Source organism: Heptranchias perlo, chromosome 4, assembly GCF_035084215.1.
Source record: "Heptranchias perlo isolate sHepPer1 chromosome 4, sHepPer1.hap1, whole genome shotgun sequence".
Lineage (NCBI taxonomy): Eukaryota > Metazoa > Chordata > Chondrichthyes > Hexanchiformes > Hexanchidae > Heptranchias > Heptranchias perlo.
In genome coordinates, this window is record NC_090328.1 from 97,249,802 (window position 1) to 97,273,724 (window position 23,923).

Below are 23,923 nucleotides of genomic sequence, written 5' to 3' on the forward strand. Positions count from 1 at the left end.
GTATGGAGTAAAGTTTCATGGGTACTTCGTATGGAGTAAAGTGTCATGGGTACTTCGTATTGAGTGAAGTTTCATGGGTACTTCGTATTGAGTAAAGTTTCATGGGTACTTCGTATTGAGTGAAGTTTCATGGGTACTTCGTATTGAGTAAAGTTTCATGGGTACTTCGTATGGAGTAAAGTGTCATGGGTACTTCGTATTGAGTAAAGTGTCATGGGTATTTCGTATTGAGTAAAGTGTCATGGGTACTTCGTATGGAGTAAAGTTTCATGGGTACTTCGTATTGAGTAAAGTGTCATGGGTACTTCGTATTGAGTGAAGTTTCACGGGTACTTCGTATTGAGTGAAGTTTCATGGGTACTTCGTATTGAGTAAAGTTTCATGGGTACTTCGTATTGAGTAAAGTTTCATGGGTACTTCGTATTGAGTGAAGTTTCATGGGTACTTCGTATGGAGTAAAGTTTCATGGGTACTTCGTATGGAGTAAAGTGTCATGGGTACTTCGTATTGAGTGAAGTTTCATGGGTACTTCGTATTGAGTAAAGTTTCATGGGTACTTCGTATTGAGTGAAGTTTCATGGGTACTTCGTATTGAGTAAAGTTTCATGGGTACTTCGTATGGAGTAAAGTGTCATGGGTACTTCGTATTGAGTAAAGTGTCATGGGTATTTCGTATTGAGTAAAGTGTCATGGGTACTTCGTATGGAGTAAAGTTTCATGGGTACTTCGTATTGAGTAAAGTGTCATGGGTACTTCGTATTGAGTGAAGTTTCACGGGTACTTCGTATTGAGTGAAGTTTCATGGGTACTTCGTATTGAGTGAAGTTTCATGGGTACTTCGTATTGAGTGAAGTTTCATGGGTACTTCGTATTGAGTAAAGTGTCATGGGTACTTCGTATTGAGTAAAGTGTCATGGGTACTTCGTATTGAGTGAAGTTTCATGGGTACTTCGTATGGAGTAAAGTGTCATGGGTACTTCGTATTGAGTGAAGTTTCACGGGTACTTTGTATTGAGTGAAGTTTCATGGGTACTTCGTATTGAGTAAAGTTTCATGGGTACTTCGTATGGAGTAAAGTGTCATGGGTACTTCGTATTGAGTAAAGTGTCATGGGTATTTCGTATTGAGTAAAGTGTCATGGGTACTTCGTATGGAGTAAAGTTTCATGGGTACTTCGTATTGAGTAAAGTGTCATGGGTACTTCGTATTGAGTGAAGTTTCACGGGTACTTCGTATTGAGTGAAGTTTCATGGGTACTTCGTATTGAGTGAAGTTTCATGGGTACTTCGTATTGAGTGAAGTTTCATGGGTACTTCGTATTGAGTAAAGTGTCATGGGTACTTCGTATTGAGTAAAGTGTCATGGGTACTTCGTATTGAGTGAAGTTTCACGGGTACTTCGTATTGAGTGAAGTTTCATGGGTACTTCGTATTGAGTAAAGTGTCATGGGTACTTCGTATTGAGTAAAGTTTCATGGGTACTTTGTATTGAGTGAAGTTTCATGGGTACTTCGTATTGAGTAAAGTGTCATGGGTACTTCGTATTGAGTAAAGTGTCATGGGTACTTCGTATTGAGTAAAGTTTCATGGGTACTTCGTATTGAGTGAAGTTTCATGGGTACTTCGTATTGAGTGAAGTTTCATGGGTACTTCGTATGGAGTAAAGTTTCATGGGTACTTCGTATGGAGTAAAGTGTCATGGGTACTTCGTATTGAGTGAAGTTTCATGGGTACTTCGTATTGAGTAAAGTTTCATGGGTACTTCGTATTGAGTGAAGTTTCATGGGTACTTCGTATTGAGTAAAGTTTCATGGGTACTTCGTATGGAGTAAAGTGTCATGGGTACTTCGTATTGAGTAAAGTGTCATGGGTATTTCGTATTGAGTAAAGTGTCATGGGTACTTCGTATGGAGTAAAGTTTCATGGGTACTTCGTATTGAGTAAAGTGTCATGGGTACTTCGTATTGAGTAAAGTTTCATGGGTACTTCGTATGGAGTGAAGTTTCATGGGTACTTCGTATTGAGTGAAGTTTCATGGGTACTTCGTATTGAGTAAAGTGTCATGGGTACTTCGTATTGAGTAAAGTGTCATGGGTACTTCGTATTGAGTGAAGTTTCACGGGTACTTTGTATTGAGTGAAGTTTCATGGGTACTTCGTATTGAGTAAAGTTTCATGGGTACTTCGTATGGAGTAAAGTGTCATGGGTACTTCGTATTGAGTAAAGTGTCATGGGTATTTCGTATTGAGTAAAGTGTCATGGGTACTTCGTATGGAGTAAAGTTTCATGGGTACTTCGTATTGAGTAAAGTGTCATGGGTACTTCGTATTGAGTGAAGTTTCACGGGTACTTTGTATTGAGTGAAGTTTCATGGGTACTTCGTATTGAGTGAAGTTTCATGGGTACTTCGTATTGAGTGAAGTTTCATGGGTACTTCGTATTGAGTAAAGTGTCATGGGTACTTCGTATTGAGTAAAGTGTCATGGGTACTTCGTATTGAGTGAAGTTTCACGGGTACTTCGTATTGAGTGAAGTTTCATGGGTACTTCGTATTGAGTAAAGTGTCATGGGTACTTCGTATTGAGTAAAGTTTCATGGGTACTTTGTATTGAGTGAAGTTTCATGGGTACTTCGTATTGAGTAAAGTGTCATGGGTACTTCGTATTGAGTAAAGTGTCATGGGTACTTCGTATTGAGTAAAGTTTCATGGGTACTTCGTATTGAGTGAAGTTTCATGGGTACTTCGTATTGAGTGAAGTTTCATGGGTACTTCGTATTGAGTAAAGTGTCATGGGTACTTCGTATTGAGTAAAGTGTCATGGGTACTTCGTATTGAGTAAAGTTTCATGGGTACTTCGTATTGAGTAAAGTGTCATGGGTACTTCATATGGAGTAAAGTTTCATGGGTACTTCGTATTGAGTAAAGTTTCATGGGTATTTCGTATTGAGTAAAGTGTCATGGGTACTTCGTATTGAGTAAAGTTTCATGGGTACTTCGTATTGAGTGAAGTTTCATGGGTACTTCGTATTGAGTAAAGTTTCATGGGTACTTCACTCAATACGAAGTTTCATGGGTACTTTGTATTGAGTAAAGTTTCATGGGTACTTCACATTGAGTGCAGTTACATGTGTACTTCACACTGAACACAGTTCCATGGGTACGCCATCTTGAGTACAGCTCTATGAGTACTTCATATTAAGTACACTTACATTTGAACTTCACATTAAGTACACTTCCATTGGTAGTTCACAATGAGTACACTTTCACGTGTACTTCAGACTGATTACAGTTCCATGGCTACTTCATATTGAGTACTGTTCCATGGGTACATCACACTGAGTACAGTTGCATGGGAACTTCGTATTAAGTAGAGTTCCAGGGGGACTTAATATTGAGTACAGTTTCATGGGTACCTTACACTGAGTACAGTTCTATGGGGACTTAATATCAAGTACAGTTCCTTGTGTATTTCACTGAGTACTGTTTTATGGGTACTTCATATTGAGTACAGTTTTATGGGTACTTCACATTGAGTACAGTTCCATGGTTACTTCACATTGCATACATTTCCATGGGCATTTCACGTTAAGTATAGTTCCATAGGTGATTCACATTGTGTACAGATCCATGGGTAATTCACATTGAGTACATTTCCATGTGTACTTCACATAGAGTACAGTTTCATGGTTACTTCATGTGGAGTACAGCTCCAGAGTTACTTCACATTCAGTACAGTTTCATAGTTACTTCATATTGAGTAAAGTGATAAGGGTACTTCACACTGAGTACATTTTTATGGGTACCTCACTTTGAGTATAATTTTTTTTTTATTCGTTCATGGGATGTGGGTGTCACTGGCAAGGCCAGCATTTATTGCCCATCCCTAATTGCCCTTGAGAAGGTGGTGGTGAGCCGCCTCCTTGAACCGCTGCAGTCCGTATGGTGAAGGTTCTCCCACAGTGTTGTTAGGTAGGGAGTTCCAGGATTTTGACCCAGCGACGAAGAAGGAATGGCGATATTTTTCCAAGTCGGGATGGTGTGTGACCTGGAGGGGAATCTGCAAGTGGTGTTGTTCCCATGTGGTTGCTGCCCTTGTCCGTCTAGGTGGTAGAGATTGCGGGTTTGGGAGGTGCTGTCGAAGAAGCCTTGGCGAGTTGCTGCAGTGCATCCTGTGGATGGTACACATTGCAGCCATTGTGCGCCGGTGGTGAAGGGAGTGAATGTTTAGGGTGGTGGATGGGGTGCCAATCAAGCGGGCTGCTTTGTCCTGGATGGTGTCGAGTTCTACCACTTAGAAGGACAAGGGCAGCAGGTACATGGGAACAACACCACCTGCATGTTGCCCTCCAAGTCACACACCATCCTGACTTGGAAATATATCGCCGTTCCTTCGTCGTCGCTGGGTCAAAATCCTGGAACTCCCTTTCTAACAGCACTGTGGGAGAACCTTCACCACACGGACAGCAATGGTTCAAGAAGGCGGCTCACCACCACCTTCTCAAGGGAAATTAGGGATGGGCAATAAATACCTTGCCAGCGACGCCCACATCCCATGAACGAATATAAAAAAATACAGTTTCGTGTGTACTTCACACAGAGTACAGTTTTATGGGTACTTCACATTGAGTACAGCTTCATGGCTACCTCATATGGAGTACAGTTCCATGGATACTTCACATTGAGTACTGTTCAATGAGTACTTCACATTGAGTACAGTTCCATTGTTACTTCCAATTGAGTACAGTTCCATGGGTACTTTACATTGCGTACAGTTCCACAGGTACTTAATGTTGAGTTCAATTCCGTGGGTATTTTATATTGAGTACAGTTTCATGGGTGCTTCATACTGAGTACACTTCCAGGGTTACTTCACATTCAGTACAGTTTCATGGGTATTTCATATTGAATGCAATTTTAGGGTCCTTCACTGTAAGTATAATTTCTTGGGTACATTACTTTGAGTAAAGTTTCATGGGAATTTCACATTGAATACAGTTTCATTGGCACTTCACATTGGGTACTGTTCCGCAGGTTCTTCATACTGAGTACGGTTTAATGGGTACTTCATATTAAACATAGAAAATAGGAGCAAGTGTAGGCAATTCGGCCCTTTGGGCCTGCTCCGCCATTCAAAATGATCATGGCTGATCGTCTAACTCAGTACCCTGTTCCCGCTTTTTCCCCATATCCCTTGATTCCTTTAGCATTAAGAAATATATCTATCTCCTTCTCGAATACATCTAATGACTTTGCCTCCACTGCCTTCTGTGGTAGAGAATTCCACAGGTTCATCACCCTCTGAGAGAATAAATTTCTCCTCATCTCGGTTCTAAATGGCATATCCCGTATCCTGAGACTGTGACCCCTGGTTCTGGACTCCCCAGCCATTGGGAACATCCTCCTTGCATCTAGTCTGTCTAGTCCTGTTAGAATTTTATATGTTTCGATGTGATCACCTCTCACTCTTCTAAACTCTAGTGAATATAGGCCTAATCGACCCAATCTCTCCTCATTCGTCAGTCCTGCCATCCCGGGAATCAGTCTGGTAAACCTTTGTTGCACTCCCTCCATGGCAAGGACATCCTTCCTCAGATAAGGAGACCAAAACTGCACACAATACTCCAGATGTGGTCTCACCAAGGCCCTGTATAACTGCAGTAAGACATCTCTGCTTCTGTACTCAAATCCTCTTGCAATGAAGGCCAACATACCATTTGCCTTCGTAACTGCTTGCTGCACCTGAATGCACGCTTCCAGCGACTGGTGTACAAGGACACCCAGGTCTCGTTGCACCTCCGCTTTTCCCGATCTATCACCATTCAGAAAATTAACTGCCTTTCTGTTTTTACAACCAAAGTGAATAACCTCACATTTATCTACGTTATACTGGATCTGCCATGTTCTTACCCATTCACCCAACTTGTCTAAATCACATTGGAGCCTCTTTTGCATCCTCCTCACAGCTCACATTCCACTCCAGCTTTGTGTCGTCTGCAAATATTAGGCACAATCGCATGGGTACTTCATATTGAGTACAGTTTCATGGGTATGTCACAGAGTGCTGTTCCATGGGTACTTAATATTGAGTATATTTCCATGGGTTCTTCATATTGAGTACATTTTCATGGGTACTTCATATTGAGCACAGTTTCATGGGTACTTCGCATTGAGTACAATTCCTTGGCTATTTCAGATTGAGTACAGTTCCATGGGTTCTTCACATTGAGTGTAATTCCATGGTTACTTCACATTGAGTACAGTTCCATGGTACTTCATATTTATATGGGCATGGTAGCACAGTGGTGGTTATGTTACTGGACTAGTAATCCAGAGTCATGAGTTCAAATCCCGCCACGGCAGCTGGGGAATTTAAATTCAATTAATTAAATAAAATCTGGAATTAAAAAAAACTAGTTTCAGTACTGATGGCCATGAAACTACCAGATTGTCAAAAAACCCATCTGGTTCACTAATGTCCTTTAGGGAAGGAAATGTTCCGTCCTTACCCGGTCTGGCCTACATGTGACTCCAGACCCACTGCAATGTGGTTGATTCTTACTCACCCTCTGAAATGGCCTAGCAAGCCACTCAGTTGTACAATCTCGCTACAGAAAGTGACAAAAGGAATAAAACCGTATGGACCGCCCAGCATTGGACCACTAGGCACTGAACACGACAAAGGTAAATCAAGCCCAGTCGACCCTGCAAAGTCCTCCTCACTAACATCTGGGGACTTGTACCAAAATTGGGAGAGCTGTCCCACAGACTAGTCAAGCAACAGCCTGACATAGCCATACTCACAGAATCATACCTTTCAGCCAACGTTCCAGACTCTTCCATTACCATCCCTGGGTATGTCCTGTCCCACCGGCTGGACAGACTCACCGGAGGTGGCGGTACAGTGATATACAGTCAGGAGAGAGTGGCCCTGGGAGTCCTCAACATTGACTCTGGATCCCATGAAATCTCATGGCTTCAGGTCGAATATGGGCAAGGAAAACTCCTGCTGATTACCACCAACCGCCCTCCCTCAGCTGATGAATCAGTCCTCCTCCATGTTGAGCACCACTTGGAGGAAGCACTGAGGGTAGCAAGGGCACAGAATGTACTCTGGGTGAGGGACTTCGGCAAGAGGGCTCGGTAGCACCACTACTGACAGCTGGCCAAGTCCTGAAGGGCATAGCTGCCAGACTGGGCCTGCGGCAGGTGGTGAGCGAATCAATACAAGGGAAAAATCTACTTGACCTCATCCTCACCAATCTACCTGTCGCAGATGCATCTGTCCATGACAGTGTTGGTAGGAGTGACCACCGCATAGTCCTTGTGGAGACGAAGTCCCATCGTCACACTGAGGACACCATCCAACGAGTTATGTGGCACTACCACTGTGCTAAATGGGATAGATTCAGAATAGATCTAACAGCTCAAAACTGGGCATCCATGAGGCGCTGTGGGATATCAGCAGCAGCAGAATTGTATTCCACCACAATCTGTAACCTCATGGCCCGGCATATTCCTCACTCTACCATTACCAACAAGCCAGGGGATCAACCCTGGTTCAATGAGGAGTGTAGAAGAGCAGGCCAGGAGCAGCACCAGACGAACCTAAAAATGAGGTGCAAACCTGCTGAAGCTACAACACAAGACTACATGCATGCTAAACAGCGGAAGCAACATGCTATAGACAGAGCTAAGCGATTCCACAACCAACGGATCAGATCAAAGCTCTGCAGTCCTGTCACATCCAGTTGTGAATGGTGGTGGACAATTAAACAACTAACGGGAGGAGGAGGATCTGTGGACATCCCCATCCTCAATGATGGCAGAGTCCAGCACGTCAGTGCAAAAGATAAGGCTGAAGCGTTTGCAACCGTTTTCAGCCAGAAGTGCCGAGTGGATGATCCATCTCGGCCTCCTCCCGATATCCCCACCATCACAGAAGCCAGTCTTCAGCTAATTTGATTCATTCCATGTGATATCAAGAAATGGCTGAGTGCAATGGATACAGCAAAGACTATGGGCCCCGACAACATCCCAGCTGTAGTGCTGAAGGCTTGTGCTGTAGAACTAACTGCGCCTCTAACCAAGCTGTTCCAGCACAACTACAATACAGGCATCTACCTGACAATGTGGCAAACTGCCCAGGTATGTCCTGTCCACAAAAAGCAGGACAAATCCAATCCAGCCAATTACCGCCCCATCAGCCTACTCTCAATCATCAGCAAGGTGATAGAAGGCATCGTCCACAGTGCTATCAAGCGGCACTTACTCACCAATAACCTGCTCACCGATGCTCAGTTTGGGTTCCGCCAGAACCACTTGGCTCCAGACCTCATTACGGCCTTGGTCCAAACATGGACAAAAGAGCTGAATTCCAGAGGTGAGGTGAGAGTGACTACCCTTAACATCAAGACAGCGTTTGACCGAGTGTGGCACCAAGGAGCCCTAGTAAAATTGAAGTCAATGGGAATCAGGGGGAAAACTCTCCAGTGGCTTGCACAAAGGAAGATGGTAGTGGTTGTTGGAGGCCAATCATCTCAGCCCCAGGATATTGCTACAGGAGTTCCTCAGGGCAGTGTCCTAGGCCCAACCATCTTCAGCTGCTTCATCAATGACCTTCCCTCCATCATAGGGTTAGAAATGGGGATGTTTGCTGATGATTGCACAGCATTCTGTTCCATTCATAACCCTTCAGATAATGAAGCAGTCCATGCCCGCATGTAGCAAGACCTGGACAACATCCAGGCTTGGGCCGATAAGTGAAAAGTAACATTCGTGCCAGATAAGTGCCAGGCAATGACCATCTCCAACAAGAGAGAGTCTAACCACCTCCCCTTGACATTCAACGGCATTACCCATCACCGAATCCCCTACCATCAACATCCTGGGGGTCACCAGTGACCAGAAACTTAACTGGACCTGCCATATAAATGCTGTGGCTACGAGAGCGGGTCAGAGGCTGGGTGTTCTGCTGCAAGTGACTCACCTTCTGACTCCCCAAAGCCTTTCCACCATCTACAAGGCACAAGTCAGGAGTGTGATGGAATACTCTCCACTTGCCTGGATGAGTGCAGCTCCGACAACACTCAAGAAGCTTGACTCCATTCAGGAGAAAGCATCCTACTTGATTGGCACCCCATCCACCACCCTAAACATTCACTCCCTTCACCACCAGCACACTGTGGCTGCAGTGTGTACCACCTACAGGATGCACTGCAGCAACTCACCAAGGCTTCTTCGACAGCACCTCCCAAACCTGCGACCTCTACCTCCTTGAAGGACAAGTGCAGCAGGCACATGGGAACGACACCACCTGCACGTTCCCCTCCAAGTCACACACCATCCCGACTTGGAAATATATCGCCGTTCCTTCATTGTCACTGGGTCAAAATCCTGGAACTCCCTTCCTAACAGCAGTGCGGGAGAATCTTCACTTCACGGACTGCAGAAGTTCAAGAAGGTGGCTCACCACCACCTTCTCAAGGGCAATTAGGTATGGGCAATAAATGCTGGCCTTGATAGCGACGCCCACATCCTATGAACAAATTTTTAAAAAAGTTTCATAGGTACTTCACATTGGGTACTGCTCCGTGGGTTCTTCATACTGAGTACAGTTCCATGGTACTTCACATTGAGTACAGTTTCATGGGTACTTCACATTAAGTATAGTTTGATGGGTACTTCACATTGAGTATAGTTTGATGGGTACTTCACATTGAGTATAGTTTGATGAGTACTTCACATTGAGTATAGTTTCATGGGTACTTCGCATTGAGTATAGTTTGATGGGTACTTCACATTGAGTATAGTTTGATGAGTACTTCACATTGAGTATAGTTTGATGAGTACTTCACATTGAGTATAGTTTGATGAGTACTTCACATTGAGTATAGTTTGATGGGTACTTCACATTAAGTATAGTTTGATGGGTACTTAACATTGAATACATTTCCATGGGTAATACACATTAATTAGTTTCGTGGATAGTTCATATTGATCACAGTTTCATGTGTACTTCACATTAAGTAGTTTCATGGATACTTCACATTGAGTACAGTTCCATGGATACTTCATATTGAGTACATTTCCATGGGTACTTCATATTGAGCACAGTTTCATGGGTACTTCACATTGTGCACAGATCCATGGATACTTCACATTGAGTACAATTTCATGGTACTTCACATTGAGTAGGGCTTCATGGGTACTTCATATTGAGCAATTTCCATGGGTTCTTCACACTGAATAATGTTCCATGGGTATTTCACATTGGGTACAGTTGCAAGTGTACTTCACCTTGTGGACAGCACATTGGGTACAGTTCCACGGGTACTTCACATTGAATACAGTTCCATGGGTACTTCACAATGAGTATAGTTCCATTGGTAGTTCACATAGGGTAGTGTTCCATTGGTAGTTCACATAGGGTAGTGTTCCACTTCACATAGAGTACAGTTGCATGGATACTTCAGATAAATCCTCAATCAGATCATCCAAATCAGTTAGCATCAGTAAATTGAGTTGTCTGCAAAATAAAGGGAAATGAGATTAACCTTCACCCTGAACTCTTCAGTGGTGTTTGTCACAGTGAATCCTTTGCATCTTCTTTGTGTCTCCCTTATTCTGTCACTCTGACATTTTCGTTTTTCTCTCTTCCGCACATACCTCTCCTCTGATCTCTCGTTGAACCTCCCCTGTTCTCTCACCATTGACGTATCCGTAGAATCTTTCCCCTATCTGATATCTCTTTCTCTCTTTCAGTGCTCATTCTCTGTCCTTCTTTGGGCCAGTCGCTCTGTTGCCAATCTCTCTGTCTCCATATTTCTCCCTGAAATGTCTTTTGTCCATCTGTCTCTCCCCCAGTCTTTACATACATCTCTTCCCCTCTATTGTCCCATATATGGCAGATATTGATCTCTCTCTGTCTGATTTCTTTCTTTCTTTCTCCAATATGAGTACCCATCGATCCGTACTCACTCACAAGGGACTGTATCCAATATAAGTATGCATGGAACTGTACCCAATTTGAGAACAATGGAACTCTACTCAATTTGAACATCCATGGAACTGTACCCAATGCAACTACCCTTGGAACTGTACCCAACATAACTACCCATAGAACTGTACCCGGTGTAACTACAATGGAACTGTACCCAATGTAACAATTGATGGAACTGTACCCAACCTGACTACCCATGGAACTGTATGCAACGTGATTACCCATGCAACTGTACCCAATGTAAGTACCCATGAAACTGTACCCAATGTTACTACCCATAGAGCTGTACCCAATTTGGGTATGGCAGAACTGTACCCAATGTGAAGACCCATGGATCTATACCCAATGTGAGTACCCATGGAACTGTACCCAATGTGAGTACCCATGCAACTGTACCCAATCTAAGTACCCGTGAAACTGTACCAAATGTAAGTATCCATGGAACTGTACCCAATGTGAGTACCCATGGAACTGTACCCAATGTGAGTACCCATGGAACTGTACCCAATGTGACTACCCATGGACTGTACCCAATTTGAGTACCCATGGAACTGTACCCAACATTAGTGCCCCTGGAACTGTACCCAACATTAGCATCCATGGAACTGTATCCAACATTTGTACCAATGGAACTGTACGCAACATTAGTACCCATGGAACTGCACCCAACATTATGTGCAGTGCTGTACAACTGTATTTCCTTCCAGCCTCCCAGTCCTGACAGCAGAAGGCAACTGGCCGACATTTCAAAATTTAATTGCAGCTAAAGCGACAAAGGTAACCGAGCAGGGTCGCCAGGCCAAGGTGGAACAGAAGGCAGCCAGACCGTATTTGAGAAGTTATCCTTAGCGGGTGTCAGGAGGATTAGCTGATACTTTTCTTTCTGCCGACAGGGAGATTGGGCAGGGTGCTCATGGAAGTCGGTGTGGAACAAGAGATTGGAGGGAAGAGAGAGAGAGAAAGGGAGACGCGGGGCTAGAAAGAGAAATGGGGAAGAGAGTAGGAGTTGAGAGAGATGGGGGGGTAGATGGGGCTAGAGACAAAGAGAGCAAGAGATGGAAGGGGAGAGAGAGAGAGAGAGAGAGAGATGATGAAGTGGGGGGAGAGAGAGAGAAAGCCAGACATGAGGCTAAAAGAAAAGGAGAGAAAAACAATGGAAGGCATCACAAAATGAAAAATAGAGAGTTCTATGGGTACACACATTGGGTACAGTTCCATGGGTACTCACATTGGGTACAGTTCCATGGGTACACACATTGGGTACAGTTCCATGGGTACACACATTGGGTACAGTTCCATGGGTACACACATTGGGTACAGTTCCATGGGTACACACATTGGGCACAGTTTCATGGGTACTCACATTGGGTACAGTTCCATGGGGACACACATTGAGTACAGTTCCATTCGTACTCAAATTAAGTAAAGTTCTATGGGTACTCACATTGGGTACTGTTCTATGAGGCCAGCCAGGACAGCTTTGGAGTAATTGAGTCTGGAGGTGACAAAGGCATAGATGAGGGTTTCAACAGCAGATTGGCTGAGGCGGGGGCAGAGGTGGGCGATGTTATGGAGGTGGAAGTCAGCTGTGATGGAGATGATTAGGGGTGGGAAGTTCAGCTTGTGTTTGAAAAGGATGCCAGTGGCCGGGGGCGGGGGATGGTGGGGGTAGAATCTTTGACAGGGTCGGAGATTCTAGCAGCAGTTAAAGATGATGGCTTTTGTCTTCCCAATGTTTACTTGGAGGAAATTGCCGCTGATCCAAGTCTGGACGTTGGACAAGCAATCTGACAGCATAGATGCAGTGAAGGAGATGAGAGAGGTGGTGGTAAGGTCGAGTCGGGTGTCATCAGCGTACATGTCGAAGCTGACCCCATGTCTGCAGATCATGTTGCAAAGAGGCAGCATGTAGATGAGAAAGAGGTTGAGGTATGGGAGTGGGAAGAGAAACCATTGCAAGAGACGCTGTGGCTATGATTAGATAGGTACACGTAGAACCAAGTGAGGTAGTCCCGTTGAGCCGGACAATGGAGGAGAAGTTTTGGAGGAGGATGGTGTGATCGACGGTGTTAAAAGCTGCAAAAAGGTCGAGGAGGGATGAGGCACCATTGTCACAATGTCAGAGGATGTCATTTGTGATTTTGGTTAGGACTATTTTGATGCTGAGGGTGGGGTGGAAACCTAAATGGAGGGATTGAAACAGGGGGTTGGGGGAGAGATGGGCACAGATCTGCAAAGGAGTTTGGAGAGGGAAGGGAGGTTGGAGATGGTGGGATCGAGGGTGGGCTTCTTGAGGAGGGGTGATGATGGCAGATTTAAAATTTCTTATATGAACATCTTCTGCATATTAACAGTGACTGACAAGTTGAACATGTGATTTACCATTGGCAATTGGGTCTGGTCCGGGGTATTGGAATGGATCCAGCAAACAGCAGGAATTGAGTTAATAAAAGGGATGAATCAAGTCTTCTATGCTCTGATCTATACAACGGTCTTTGCAAAAATGTTGTTGTAGAATCATACAGCACAGAAGGAGGCCATTCGACCCATTGTGGCTATGACGGCTCTTTGAAAGAATCCCACTTTGGAGTCCCAATTAATCCCACTCCCCTGCTCTTTCCTCATAGCCCTACAAATTTTCCTTTTTAAGTAAATATCCAATTTCCTTTTGAAAGTTACTATTGAATCTGCTTCCACTATCCTTTCAAGTAGTGCATTCCAGATAATAACAATTCGCCACTTCATCTCTCCCATGGTTCGTTTGCCAATGATCTCAAATCTGTGTCCTCCTCCCAGTTGAAACAGTTTCTCCTTATTTATTCTATCAGGTGCTTGAGAAGGGTGAAAGTTGCTCCATCACAGATGGATCCTGACTGCCTAATCTACGTTCAGTAACACTAACAGATTCTAATTGGACGGAAACCTCTGAAGCAAAATTGTGATCACCTGACAACTTGATTTTGATTTGTTAATTTCTACAAAATAAGGGTTATTATCATGGAAAGAGGGAACTACGGACCTGGGTTGGCAGCTCACTCAGAGAGGGCATAAATGGTAGTCATGGGAAATATAAAAATTGATAATGGTGCAGAAGAGAGTAGTTTTCTAAGGCTGGAACTAAGGTGTGTTGTTGGGGCAATAGAGACTTTTACTCGATTGTGTTAAAACTGATGGAGCAGTGTGCGATTCTAAATGTTTAATTGGCCGTACTGACATACACCAACTTGACAAACTCAAACATTCCATGTACACAAAAAAAGTACAAGATATAGAATCAGAATTGTTACAGCATAGAAGGAGGCCATTTGGTCCATCGAGCCTGTCCTGTCTCTTTGTAAGAGCAATCCAGTTAGTCCCATTCCCCCGCTCATTCCCCATAGTTCTGCAAATTTTTTCTCTTCAAATATTTATCCAATTCCTTTTTGAAAGCCACGATTGAATCTGCTTAAAAAAGTTTCTCCTCATGTCACCTTTGGTTCTTTTGCCAATCACCTTAAATCCTCTGGTTCTCGACCCTTCCGTCAATGGGAACAGTTTCTCTTTATTTACTTTATCTAAACCCATCATGATTTTAAACAATTCTAACAAATCTCCTCTCAACCTTCTCTGCTGTAAGGAGAACAACCCCATCTTCTCCAGTATATCCACGTATATGAAGTCCCTCATCCCTGGAACCATTCTAGTAAATCTTTACTGCACCTTCTCTGAAGCCTTCACATCCTTCCTAACGTGTGGTGCCCAGAATTGGCCACAATACTCCAGTTGTGGCCGAACCAGTGTTTTATAAAGGTTCAACATAACTTCCTTGCTTTTGTACTCTATGCCTCTATTTAAAAAGCCCAGGATCCCGTATGTTTTTTAACCGCTTTCTCAACCTGTGCTGCCACCTTCAAAGATTTGTGTACATATACCCCAGGTCTCTCTGTTCCTGCACCCCTTTTAGAATTGTACCATTTAGTTTATATTGCCTCTCCTCGTTTTTCCTGCCAAAATGTATCACTTCACACTTCTCTGCATTACATTTCATCTGACATTCCACCAGCCTGTCTATGTCGTCTTGAAGTCTATTGCTATCCTTTGCATTGTTTACTACACGTCCAAGTTTTGTGTCATCTGCAAATTTTGAAATTGTGTCCTGTACACCCAAGTCCAAGTCATTAATATACATCAAGAAAAGCAGTGGTCCCAGCACCGACCCCTGGTGAACACCACTGTATACCTCCCTCCAGTCCGAAAAACAACCGTTCACCACTACTCTCTGTTTCCTGTCACTTAGCCAATTTCATATCCATGCTGCCACTGCCCCTTTTTATTCCATGGGCTTCAATTTTGCTGACAAGCCTATTATGTGGCACTTTATCAAATACTTTTTGTAAGTCCATATACACCACATCAACCGCATTGCCCTCATCAACACATTTTGCCTTTAACAAATCTGTGTTGGCTTTCCTTTATTAATCCGCACTTGTCCAAGTGACTATTAATTTTGTCCTGGATTATCATTACTAAAACCTTCCCCACCACCGAAGTTAAACTGATTGGCCTGCAGTTGCTGTGTTTATCCTTACACCCTTTTTTGAACAATGGTATAACATTTGCAATTCTCCAGTTCTCTGGCACCACCCCTGTATCTAAGGATGTTTAGAAGATTATGGCCAGGATCTCTGCAATTTTCACCCTTACTTCCTTCAGCAACCTAGGATGCATCCGATCTGGACTGGGAGACTTATCTACTTTAAGCATAGCCAGCCTTTCTAGTACCTCCTCTTTGTCAATTTTCACCCCATCCGGTATCTCAACTACTTCCCCTTTTACTGTCACTTTGGCAGCATCTTCTTGGTAAAGACAGATGCAAAGTATTCATTTAGCACCTCAGCCATGCCCTCTGCCTCCATGCGTAGATCTCCTTTTTGGTCCCTAATTAGCCCCACCCCACCTCTTACTACCCGCTTACTGTTTATATGCCTATAGAAAACTTTTGGATTCCCTTTTATGTTAGTCGCCAGTCTATTCTCATACTCCCTCTTTGATCCTTCTGTTTTCTTTTTCACTTCTCCTCTGTACTTTCTAGCCTGGTTCTCACTTGTATTATCAACCTGACATCTGTCATATGCCCCTTTTTTCTACTTCATCTTACTCTCTATCTCTTTCGTCATCCAAGGAGCTCTGGCTTTGGTTGCCCTACCTTTCCCCCTTGTGGGAATGTACCTAGACTGTACCTGAACCATTTCCTCTTTAAACGCCACCCATTGTTCGATTACAGTTTTGCCTGCCAATCTTTGATTCCAATTTTTTTTTATTCGTTCATGGGATGTGGGCGTCGCTGGCAAGGCCAGCATTTATTGCCCATCCCTAATTGCCCTTGAGAATGTGGTGGTGAGCCGCCTTCTTGAACCGCTGCAGTCCGTGTGGTGAAGGTTCTCCCACAGTGCTGTTAGGAAGGGAGTTCCAGGATTTTGACCCAGTGACGATGAAGGAATGGCGATATATTTCCAAGTCGAGATGGTGTGTGACTTGGAGGGGAACGTGCATGTGGTGGTGTTCCCATGTGCCTGTTGCCCTTGTCCTTCTAGGTGGTAGAGGTCGCGGGTTTGGGAGGTGCTGTCGAAGAAGCCTTGGCGAGTTGCTGCAGTGCATCCTGTGGATGGTACACACTGCGGCCACAGCGCGCCGGTGATGAAGGGAGTGAATGTTTAGGGTGGTGGATGGGGTGCCAATCAAGTGGGCTGCTTTGTCCTGGATGGTGTCGAGCTTCTTGAGTGTTGTTGCAGCTGCATTCATCCAGGCAAGTGGAGAGAATTCCATCACACTCCTGACTTGTGCCTTGTAGATGGTGGAAAGGCTTTGGGGAGTCAGAAGGTGAGTCACTCATCGCAGAACACCCAGCCTCTGACCTGCTCTTGTAGCCACAGCATTTATATGGCTGGTCCAGTTAAGTTTCTGTTCAATGGTGACCCCCAGGATGTTGATGGTGGGGGATTCTGCGATGGTAATGCCGTTGAATGTCAAGGGGAGGTGGTTAGACTCTCTCTTGTTGGAGATGGTCATTGCCTGGCACTTGTCTGGTGCGAATGTTACTTGCCACATATTTACCCAGGCCAGATCTGTTCTCAACCCACTGAAATTGGCCCTCCTCCAATTAAATATTTTTACTCTAGATTTGCTCCTTGTCCTTTTCCATAACTAATCTAAACCTTATGATACTATGATCAATGTTCCCTAAAAGTTCCCCCACTGAAACTTGGTCCACTTGACCCACCTCATTCCCCAGAACCAGATCCAGCAATGCCTCCTTCCTCGTTGGACCGGAAACATACTGATCAAGAAAGTTCTCCTGAACATACTTCAAAAATTCCTCCCCCTCTTTGTCCTTTACACTACTACTACCATCCCAGTCTATATTAGGATAGTTGAAGTCCCCCATTATCACTGCTCTATAGTTCTTGAATCTCGCTGTAATTTCCCTGCAAATTTGCTCCTCTGTATCTTTCCCACTAGTTGGTGGCCTATAGAATACACCCAGTAGTGTAATGGCACCTCTATTGTTTCTTAACTCTAACCAAATAGATTCTGTCTTTGATCCCTCAAGGACGTCCTCTCTCTCCAGCACTGCAATATTCTCCTTAATCAATACTGCCACTACCCCTCCTTTCTTTCCTTCCTATCTTTCCTGAACTCCTTGTATCCAGGAATATTTAGTACCTAAGCCTGCCCTTTTTTGAGCCAGGTCTCTGTTATCGCCACTACATCATATTCCCATGTGGCCTGCAGCTCACCAACCATTTTTACCACGCTTCGTGCATGCACTCTAAAGCTATCTTCGACCTTCTCGTATTCTCTCTTAGTCTGATTCCAACTAATACTGTACTAATTCTTACTGCTATCTGTCTCTCCCAATCCTATGTGCACTTTACTTTTCCTTTCTAATGCTACATCCTGGTGCCCATCCCCCTGCCAAATTAGTTTAAACACCCCCTCACGGCACTAGTGAATCTCCCCGCAAATACATCGGTCCCAGCTCTGTTGAGGTGCAACCCGTCCATCTTGAACAGGTCCCTTCTGCTCCAGAACTGGTCCCAATGCCCCAAGAATCTGAAGCCCTCCTTCCAGCTTGTCTCTAGCCATGCATTAACCTGCCGTATCTTCCTATTTCTGTACTCACTAGCATGTGGCACTGGGAGTAATTCAGAGATTACTACCTTTGAGGTCCTGCTTTTTAACTTCCTCCCTAGCCCCTGAAACTCTGACCCCAGGACCTCATCCCTTTCCTTTCCTATGTTGTTGGTACCCACGTGGACCACAACTTCTGGCTGTTCCCCTTCCCCCCGCAGAATGTTCTACACCCTCTCCGTGATGCCCTTTACCCTGGCACCAGGGAGGCAACACACCATGCGGGACACACGTCGGCAGACACAGAAACGCCTGTCTGTCCGACTATCAAATTCCCTACGGCTACTGCATTTCTACACTTCACTGTGCTCCCCTCTGCAGTCCTTTTCCCTGTGGTGCCATGCTCAGGACTGCCCTCCTTCGAGGTATCATCACCAATGCTGAATACCGGTTTGAGAGTGCCACACACCCAGAAGATTCCTGCACTGCCTGCCTCTTCCTTTCCTTTCAGATGGCCACCCACTTGCTATCCTGAACTCTCTGTGGCTGCAGGGTGACCACCTCCTGGAACATACGATCCAGGAAACCTTCAACCTCCCTTATGCTCTGCAGTGACTCCAGCTGCTCCTCAAGCTCAGAAACCCTCAGCATGAGCTCGAGCAACTGGAGGCATTTCCTGCACATACAGCCCTCCAGGACACATGAAGCGTCCTGAAGTTCCCACATGGCGCAGGAATTGCAAGCAATGGGTCTCAGCTGCCCGTCCATTATATTTAGAAACCTCTTTTTTTCTAAACTCCCTTTAGATACTCTTGTTATTAATTTACTTACTGCTTACTTACCCCGATTAACCTACCCTTTTATTCCGGGTCTCTCAGAGCTCTTCCTGTCTGTTCATTGTCCTTCCCTTTCTACACCTAATTCCCCCTCTCACCAAATTCTTAAGTTCCCACTCTGTTCGCAATCCACTCCATTCGCTCTGTGCTTCAGATGTGCAAAAAAAGCTGTTAAAGAAGTTATATACTTGTATCAAAGCTGCAAATAATCTATAAGAAGAAAGAAAGACTTGAGTTTACATTGTCCCTTTCACAATCTCAGGACGTCCCAAAGCACTTCACAGCCAATGAAATTCTTTTGAAGTGTAGTCACTGTTGTAATGTAGGAAACACAGCACCCAATTTACACACAGCAAGGTCTCACAAATAGCAATGACACAAATGACCAGGTGCCTAACAGAGCAAGGGGGAGCATTAGAGGAAAATCCACCCGAAGGTATTCGCAGAATCATAGGGATACTCATTACAAGGAGAGATGTTAACCTTAGAAGGATACTAAAGGTGTTTGTCACATTCACTATAAAGTAGAAAGGAACATAGCAGCAGGGATAGGCCATTCAGCCTCTCCAGCCTGTTCCGCCATTCAATTAAATCATAGCTGATCTGTATCTCAACCCCATTTACCCAACTTTGCTCCCTATCCACTATCCTAATAAATTTCACTTAGAATAGAACAGTTCCCTTTTGCACAGCTCTACTGGTATACTCAAAAGTGTATTCTAAATATACTATGAAAATCAAATGGCAATGGAGGCCAATGATTGTAAGTATATAAGGGCTCAATGAGAGGTGTGCAGAAGAAAATCGAACTGCTCAAACGATGTTAATTAGCGGAGCAATCAATGTGTTACTTGGTATTTGCAGGAAACATTAGTGCTACATCAACAATTTAAATGTTTTTCATTTTCTTGGCAGATTTGGAGCCCGCCTATTGTAAGGGGATTGAAGGGAAATGGAACATGCGGACAATTCCAAGTCTTTATGGCACCGGAATGGACATCAAGACTGTGGAAAGCATGAAAGATGAAAATGAAGAAGCAAAATATGCAACAAATACGGAAAAAGGACATTTCACACCCAAGGACCTTCTTTATGATGTAAAAGCTGCTCTACCCCAGTGTTATTCATGCAAAGGTGAAGATCACATATGCTGCTATGAAAGGGAGAATCTTGTATCAAAAATGCAGCAATCACCAACTCTATCATCTCTGACGCGTACTGAGAGTGAACCTGCCTTGTTGGAAACTAAGCCAATTGGTCCATTAAAGTCCATCTCCGTCTCTGCCAATAAAAAGGCCACATCAGATTTAATGGAGATGGAGCCTGATACCATGGAAACCAAATCAGTTACAGAAGCAATAACAGTCAATACTCCGGTTTCAGCTATACGTTACCCATGTGATTCAGACACTAAAGAGGGCTACATTCGAAGAGTAGGCTGTTCTGAAGGAGGACAGAACATAAACAAACCTCTCCTTAATGTGAAGCTGCCTGGAACAGATTGTTCCAAAATGGAGGAGTATGCAAGTGCTTCAGGAATAATTCTGGAACTTGGACATATGTGCTCAAAGAATCCAACAGAAGATAAGACGTCTAATGTTACCCCTATATCTTGTACTGATAAACCACAAACCCTGCACACCATTAGCATGGAAGTCAAAGAACAAGATAAAGCAATTGTTGAAAACAGTATGGTCCTAGAAAAGGGACATGATAAATGTGCTCAATGGGCAGACATAGATCGAAATGGAACTGCACTCAGACAAACCTTATATCAAATAGACTCCAAAGAGAATACGTTCACCTTCAAGGAAGAGATTGACAATGTCAATATAACTTCACAAATATATTTGGTGATGCCCAGTGTGGATCAGATAGCATTCCCAGAAAAGTTGGTTCTGGAAGAAGAAATCTCCAGCAGGAGGGACTCATCTGAAAGAGACAAAGAAAGTACAGACGTTTACTCTCTTGACATGTCCAGGCTGCTTCTGAATTTAAACCGCGTATCCTTTAAGACATTTGGCATGGTTAAACATTTGTCATCGCCAGCCTTAGAACCAAAGAAGGAAATTTTTTCTGTGAGGTCCCCTACCATTTCTGAACTTCACACTGAACCTGCAGAAGACAGCTCGAGGGACTGTTCATCAAAAACAGAACAGAACACCAACCAGGATGAGTCACCTCTGCTTCCCACACAAATAAATATAAATGAGTTCAGTGCAACAATACTTTGCCCACAAGATAAAAACCCTTCTCAGGAAATATCTTCACCAACAAAGTTCCTTTATGAAGTAGACCACTCAGTGACTCAGGAATCTCCAACTTCAACTCGACAAAATAAATGTTTACCAGACAAATCCATCGGTCTCAAACAACCAGAAGATAAGCTGAATGTTGGCTCCAGAATCTCAGCTGCCCTTACAACTGATGTGGGTAAGCAAGCAAATGAACAGTTCTCAATGGGAGGAAAGGAAACATGTGGCTGCCAGGTGATTTATGGGAACTGTTTTAGAGCATTGGGCACTGATGTTAATGATGAAAACAAAGATCTAGAAAATTCCGCACAGCAATCTTCACCGAGGACCACTCCACCTGCTTCAGGAAATGCCTTGTCCCTATACCACAGCACATTGGTTAGACAAAGTGTTGAAACCATGCTTACCAACTGCTACTTTGGTGTTCCTAAAACTGATGCTACAGCAAGGCACAAAGGTCCTGTTCTGTCACAATTCAAGGATAAAAGATACAACATGCCAAATGGATTCAGGCTGGTGGAAAGTGATATCATGGAACTATTCAATGTTTTGAAGGAATGCCCCAGACAAAGTCATGTGGAAGAAGAATGTGCAATACTTCTTTCTTCAACCAAGCAGACACTCTACACCGAATGCAGAAAGCTGATGTCTGCCTGTCAGAAGGGCATAAAAGTAGACCAGGCCCCTGATGAGATGCTCCTGGGAGTTTCAGAAAGTTTCCATGCCCTCACACAGCTAACAGCGACATGCCTCCAGTTCACAACCTGCATGCATTGTACAGAGCGTCATGTGAAAGTGGTCAGTAACTTGAGAGAGGTTATCATGACTTATAAAACTTTTGTGCAAGTTTTTGAGGATGCATGCGGCAGAAGGTCAGATGATTTGAGCGTGAAACTACTGGCTCAACAGTGTACTGCACTAAATGCTGGGGTTTTCTGTCTGACCCAGCTATTCAAAAGTGATTCACCTTCACAATAGAAAATAGAGTTTGTGAAGTTTTTGGGCCATGAAAGAATACAATTAAAAATCCCAAAAAATATTGGAATTGTGCACCAAGTACATTACAGTGCATTGAGTTCATCCCTTGCAGACAAGAAGTATGTAGTACAATACGATAAATTGTTATAAGTTATGTGGCCAGTGCCAGCCAATAAGAATTTAGTATTAATGATGCAAGGCAATGTCTTATTTGGGTGTTAACATCGAACTTTTGGCAGCTGATTGCTCATGCAGGATTTCCATATGCATCATATAGAGAAACTGATCACTGAGTTAGAATGCTGATCTTTCACCCATAGAACCAAATTTTATGTCCAGCCGTTGCGTTAGGGTGAAAACCTCTTCTCACCGCTGGCTGTAAGGGCCTTTGGTTTAACATGTTTAGGTGGTTCTCAATCAAGTTCCTAGAGGGAACAAAGTCATGGCACAAAATTCTTTATTATTTGGTCTGAGTTGACACTAAATTGGCAATCACTCACAGAGGGGTCAAACTGATGGCTCCTGTATGAATGAAAATGTTCTGTGCACGAATGTGCGAGTGCATGTGTGTGTGCGCATGTGTGTATACATGTGCGTGTATGGTTGTGCGTGTGTGTGTGCACGTGTGCTGAGGGGGTGAGGGTGTTCTAAGGTTGTTATTAAAGTAGCAGAGTAGAGGGAATATAGCGATTATAGCTCAGCTTCTAACTCAAGCACTGTCGGTCTTGGGAGTGTTTGATATTAGCACTAGCTGCAATAAGCTGAAGAATGTTCCATTATTTGATGTTGACATTATTCATCTTGATGGAGAAAAACATGGTATTAAAAAATACTGGTTCTATTTCCATTTTATAGCATTGAGTGGTGGGAGTTAGATTTCCTCATGAAGATTTGAAAATAGGCTGCATCTTCCATCACCGGCTAAGATTTACCTGAAAGCTTTCTCCATCCAGTTGAAATAATAGTTGTGTGATTTATATCTACATGGAAGGGAGCCAAAGAGCTGGTTCATTTTAGGGTAGAGGTTAAATGGACCAATGTGGGAAGAGAAACTGATTTTCGTTATTGTGAATATGACTATAAGCCAAGAACTGCCGTTCCATGGTGAGAAAGATCATTAGCTCTCTCACTGGTTTATATAAAAACTTGGCTGGCAGCTCATCAGCCTTTTGTCATACCAGTGCTCAGGCTGACACTTATTTCATGATGGAAGCCACTACTTGTCATGTACAAGTCTGTAGTAAAAATTCTAGATTGTTCTGTAGTTCCACTTATGATTTGCGAGTCTGGGGGTGACTCCATGATGCACTGCTCGCCCGGGGAGTGCACTTCAGGACACATCATGCCTGCAACTGGGACTTTCCAGCCATTAAAACTAATCTACTGAACATCATGGGCTGCAATCTCTCAGCCTATCCTCCCCATGAGCACCAGTCCCTGGTTGGGGTGGAGAGTGTCGGATTAGGGAATCACCTTTGTGTTGTCCTGTAGTATATTGTGGTAAGGGATGCCGGGACCGCTTTTAATCAGCACCAAAGCATGGCACAAAGGATTGTCCTTGTTTTTCATTCGTTGGCTCAAAGCTTCTAGAACCTCCTCAACGATACCTTGCTGGAATAAGCATTATGTTCCATAACAGAGTATAAAATAAATATTTCTATTGTTCAGTACATGCTCTTGAAGAAGTACATCGTTATACATGTATATAATATACATATAGGTTCTTTACCAATTTCAGGTATTTT

At 43.8% G+C, this 23,923-nt stretch overlaps 1 protein-coding gene across 1 annotated transcript in view; it reads left to right on the forward strand.

The window, feature by feature from the left end:
* Positions 1-23,923, forward strand: part of LOC137321131 (FERM and PDZ domain-containing protein 1) — a 103,315-nt gene that overhangs the window by 73,368 nt on the left and 6,024 nt on the right. Inside the window, exon 15 of the mRNA XM_067983357.1 lies at positions 19,861-22,158. Coding sequence (XP_067839458.1) covers positions 19,861-22,158 — 2,298 coding nt within the window. The remainder of the gene's footprint in view (positions 1-19,860; positions 22,159-23,923) is intronic.